At 41.0% G+C, this 5,228-nt stretch overlaps 1 protein-coding gene across 3 annotated transcripts; it reads left to right on the top strand.

Moving 5' to 3' along the window:
- Positions 1-344: 344 nt before the first annotated feature.
- LOC146517480 (uncharacterized) lies at positions 345-4,044 on the top strand. 3 transcript variants are annotated; one of them, XM_085164368.1, is made up of 4 exons: positions 345-557; positions 1,079-1,133; positions 1,902-3,300; positions 3,530-4,044. In XM_085164368.1, exons 1-3 carry the CDS (start codon positions 555-557, stop codon positions 2,795-2,797), a joined length of 954 nt encoding a protein of 317 aa, XP_085020494.1. In that variant the 5' UTR covers positions 345-554; the 3' UTR covers positions 2,798-3,300; positions 3,530-4,044. The 3 variants fall into 3 exon arrangements, with proteins under 3 accessions (XP_085020494.1, XP_085020492.1, XP_085020495.1); XM_085164366.1 differs by having other exon boundaries at positions 3,525-4,044; XM_085164369.1 differs by having other exon boundaries at positions 345-1,133; positions 3,525-4,044.
- The last annotated feature ends 1,184 nt before the right edge of the window (positions 4,045-5,228 follow it).

Raw genomic sequence — 5,228 nt, 5'->3', positions numbered from 1 at the left:
GTACTTGAGTATAATTTATTGAATTATTTAGTAACAAATGTGAAGTAAAAAGTTTTGATCGCAAATGTGATTTTTCCAAAACGAATCTTGCTTAATAGTTCTGAACTGTTACTGTAAAGTTTATAATAAAGTCATAATAACCTGATATTTAGAATCTCCATATATCATTTCCTTTATGCTTATATGTTGTCAAACAATGGCAGTAAGAAACATAGTGTTAAAATAGCTCTATATAGAATTATCTCTTTAACCTTAAGATTCATCTTGGGAAGAGGTCAAAGGTCAGTTATCGTTATGGGGTCTTGCTATATGTTATGACACAAACATAGCACAGTTGTAAGTATCATAGTTTCTAGGCTGTAAGGCTTTTTGTCAGTTTAATAGTGAGCTTTACAAGATTGATTTTCGTGCCAAAGGCTGGCACAGAACTAAGTTCGCTTATGACCACTAGAGCTGGAAACAACCTCAAGCAATCCTAAGGCTAATCAGCACGGCTAGCATTTTAAAAACATTTGTTAAATGTTGTCATTGCTAACATATACCTGTTTAACAGCATGGTGAGTAGCGAGAACGCTAAGTTATTGTTAGCTTTGAAAAGAAAAATGTCAAAATGTAACATTAGCATGAGCTACATGCTAATGTTATTCACTTAAGCAAACATCTCAGTATGATTGAGATTGATTTGATTTGCTGCTTTCTAATATCTGTGTTTATTTCTGGATATACCTATACCTGCGTGGTTAGTATACATGCTACTTAAAGGCTGACAGAGGCAGTAAGTGTGAAAGACCATAAATTAACTGTAAATTACGTTGCGTGAGCTCCATTCATATAGTTATATCACGTGCACTTGCACACGCATGATGGCAACCGTAACCATGGCCTGCGGAGGGTATATAAATGCTGCACAATGTTCCATTCGTCCCTTTACACTTGCTATTGGACTTGTTTTGACCTGCTCCAACCTCAGCCTGTGGAAAGTTAAGTTTTCAGAAAATATTTTACTGAAAGCGGATTTTACTTGCTAGCGACAACAAGTACTTCATCCTTGGATTGTTTGTACTTGTTTTTCATACAGCAAAGCCTGAAGATGGCTCGCCGTGGACTCGACAGTCCCCTGGACTTCGCTGCAGGTACTTTTAACATTTCTTCAGTTATTTTAAGAGCCACTAAATGACTGTAATAATTTAATAAGTTCCAGTGTGAATATCAAGTTTTAATGTTATCAAAATATGCTTATTCCAAGATTTTTCCCTGTAAACTGTTTGTGTGCTTTAAATTTTCCGGGAGAGGTGTAGAAATTATTAACGACTGGTGTATGAATTTGAAACAAAAGGTGTTGCTTTGATTTGAAGGCTTCAAATTTGACACTTTTTTAATGATTTGGTTAAAAAATAGCTTAATGGGCTACAATTTGTAAAATGCCCCAAAACCAGTCTCTGTGGTAACAGCATCTTCAGCATGTCATGACGTCAGAACACACAGGTGTAAACACACCAGATCCCGGTCCCCTCCTAACATCCTGTTCTTCTCGGATCAAAGGCTTTATTGAAATAAACTATAACTTTTTCCCTGCTACAAAACATGATAATAAAAAATAACAAAAATAAAAGAATATAATAAAGAATATGAAAACAGTAATCATAGTACAGTAGTAATAATTGTATCCTTATGTTATGCTAATACTATATCTTATTATATAGCAGTTAATGATGTGAACTTAGTTGACTTAGCTGTTTTTTGCTTGCATGAACAAGTAGAAGTGTCATTCAGTCTGACATAAATGTATCCTAAAATGCTTTTCTCTCATCATCTGATCAAACTAACAGATGTAGCTCTGTTCCTTTAGCACTTGATGTTTATTACATTCTTAATGTTATTTTGAACTTGTTTCCTCACAGGTCGTCTCGACTACGTGGTTGAGCGTCCCGCAGAAGAAGGCCTTCCTGAGGTCATCAGGATCCTGGATGACTCTGACACCCAGCATGTCAGTGAAGGTGAGTATGGTGAGTATATCCTTCTCTCATCCTCCCCCTCTTCTCATGAAGCACAGGATCCTGATGACAGTGAAGAGGAAGGTGAGTACCCTCCCTACCTACCTGAGGACGTCGATGAGGTGAGTGAAGACACTGACAATTCCTCTGACTGGAACAACTCAGAAGAGTGGGCCGATTGGCCTAGTGACGACTCGGGGTATGACACCATGGATGAGAGAGATGATTCCCCTCTCATCCAGGAGCTCCCTCCAGAGCCGTTTTGGCACGATTGGCGACATCCTATTGCTCCAGGTGCTGCCCCGTTCGCCATGCCGCCTTTCGGCCAGGCCAACGCCCCACTCTTCCCAGTTGGTGATCTGTCAGCTTCTCCTCCTTCCTCTGCTCCTCCCTCAGCTCCTTCCTCTCCTGCTCCCTCAGCTCCTTCCTCTGCTCCTCCCTCAGCTCCTTCCCCTCCTGCTCCCTCAGCTCCTTCCTCTGCTCCTCCCTCAGCTCCTTCCCCTCCTGCTCCCTCAGCTCCTTCCTCTGCTCCTCCCTCAGCTCCTTCCTCTCCTGGTCCCTCAGCTCCTTCCTCTGCTGCTCCTTCTTCCGCTACTCTCTCAGCTTCTCCTTCAACCTCAGCTCTCACCTCCTCAGCAAAGAGAAGCAGAGAAGACATCTGCACTGAAGAGGTAAGTGCAAAGAGGTGCAAGGTAAGTGATGACACGTTCTGTTGCCCTTCGACATCCTCAGGTTCTTTTGGAGTCAGACGCTTCTGGGAAAGGCCTTTTAACCTTTCACTTGATGACAGTGACTCTGACTAGGTAATGTTAGAACTTGTTTTTAAACTTTAAATGTTTTAGTTTGCTTTGCGTCTTGCAGTGTTTGTAAGACACTATTTAAATGACTAACATATTTTTTCTCAAGCTCTAGCTCACCATGCAGGACAAAGGTAAGTCCGTACTTAATGTCAACACAAATAAGTAGAAAATGTTTAAAAATGAAGTCGTGAACTGACTGTAGTCTCTTGTTTTTACATAAGGTATAGCCTGTGGCTAAGGGATCAGACGTAAGGTAAAAACACATAACAGAAGAAAAGTAAACTGAACAACTCGGTGATCTGTGAATTCATGCTTTTCTCTTTGTCTTTTTGTCTTCAGGTGCTTTACACTTGTCCTCTCCCAGCATTCAGCACTTCAGACACTCAACGTCCAAGACGGAGCTAACACAGAGAGATGCTCCACCCAGAAGACAGCCTTACCCCAACCCGATGAGAAGGATGGATGACCAAATGACAAACTGGAGAGTGGTGCTGTGTTCCAGCTATGTAAGTTATCACCTCACATTGGCTACAAACTGTCTTGAAGACTAAATCCTTCCAATAGCTGGTGTAAATCATCGTCCTACAGTACTGTAGGTTTAAGTTTATTTATAGTTATTGTGTGTATATGTTGAGTTTAAAATTGCATTTTAACAACATGCTGCAGCTGCCAACAATGGAAATGCTGTATTGTGTTAAAATGACGTCTTTCTCGTGTTATTGCTTTGCAGAGCAGCTGAGAGTGGACAGAGCTGCACAGAGGACCAAAGATCCACTCTCAGCACTTCATACCTGACTGGCCACAGCACCACCCCTCTTCACCCAGGGTGAGGAGGGTCCTGACCCCGCCTGCACAGAGGGAGTTGTGAACATGCACTTCTGTGTCGGTGGGTTTAGGAGCCTCCTCACACTCACACGGATGAAGACTGTCACTGGAAGATGTCTCCATTGCATCAGCAGGAAGCATTTGTATAATATTACAGTTTGTGATGTTTTATACATGTTTTTATTGCTTCACTTCAAACTAGGAGATATAAAATAAACCAGTTTTCATAATATTTTCTGTGTATTTAGTTGTTTTCTTAATAAGTTATTTGGAACATCATTGCAACCTGTCAGCTTTTTATTGAGGATTTAGAAAGTTGCTGGTGGCCCGAGTGTGTACAGTGGGGTGTTGTTTTTGTCACATGGTGAAAGTGACCTCATGGGGAGCAAAAAGAACAACTGAACAATTTGGGGATTCACAGACTTTGGTAATCATTAAAAGATGAAGAAAAATAGTTTTGTGTGATCAGTTTTAAGTACTGTAGAAAGTGAGCAGCAATTTAATCGAGTCCTGGGATGAAATGGGACAAAAGGGTAATGTGACAGCCACATTAGTTCCCTTTCCTCGTTTAACAATGTGTAAGCTGCTTTAACCTGCAATTTACTGCATGTTATTAGGCTGCATGGTACAACCACAGTCTGCTAACCACCCGTGGTGAGCGAAGGTTTTGAGGCATTGTTCGAACTACTGATGAAGCTTCATCAATGCTTGTTAAGTTTCCCAACCACATTTCATCCCGATGGTCCAAGGCTCACATCTTTATGCTCACAAACGTGCTTCAGTAATTAATCAGTAACCAATTTATTACTTTAAGTTACAGTGTGAGGGGCATTGATGAACATAAATTAGATTTAACTGGATTATGTGTTTAGGTCAAGAGACACAGACCTTCATCTTTAAGAGGCTCTTCTTAAATGTGTAATCACGATGTTTGTGTTTGTCTGCAGCATCACTGCAGCAGAGAGGGTATAACACAAGGCCACAGTCATGTGGTATTCTGTCCTGCTATTAAGTGAATAAAATACTGAAAATTCAATCTAGACACTAAATACAGTCACCGGCCACTTCATTAGTTACACCTGCCTTAATTCTTTGTGGCACAGATTCAACAAAGACCTGGAAACATTCCTCACAGATTTAGTTTCATATTGACATGATAGCATCACACAGTTGCTTCAGATTTGTCGGCTGTGCATCCATGTTGCAAATCTCCTGATCCACCACATGCCAAAGATAATCTGCTGGATTGACATCCGTTATAAGATGAGTATACTATGGTCATAAAACGATGGACATGGTCAGCAGCAGAGCTCAGGGAGGTTGTACCTCTGGAGAGGCCTCTTCCTACACCTGAAGTTTTTACCAGTGAAAAGAACAGGTTTCCTCACACAGTGTTTCCTAGTGTTTCATCAACAAAGGAGAATTTATTCCTCAGACTGTGCAAAATTGCATTCATGGTTATCCTGCTGCGAGGGCGAGCTCTGAGATGGGCCCAAGCCATGCTTGCTCCTCAGCAGCCTTTATTTAACCTGATATGTGGAAGACTGCTCGACTCTGGAGAAGGAGTTATGCTTTCTGTTTTTTAAAATGAGCAGTAATGATACTTGTA

Source organism: Neolamprologus multifasciatus, chromosome 6 (assembly GCF_963576455.1).
Source record: "Neolamprologus multifasciatus chromosome 6, fNeoMul1.2, whole genome shotgun sequence".
In the NCBI taxonomy this organism is placed as follows: Eukaryota; Metazoa; Chordata; class Actinopteri; order Cichliformes; family Cichlidae; genus Neolamprologus; species Neolamprologus multifasciatus.
This window is presented reverse-complemented; position numbering and strand designations above follow the sequence as displayed.

What these genes read in the sequence shown, in the direction of transcription:
- LOC146517480 (XM_085164368.1), top strand. An exon ending in TCCCCTGGACTTCGCTGCAG is followed by an intron (nt 1,134 to 1,901) that starts GTACTTTTAACA and finishes GTTTCCTCACAG; the next exon opens with GTCGTCTCGACTACGTGGTT.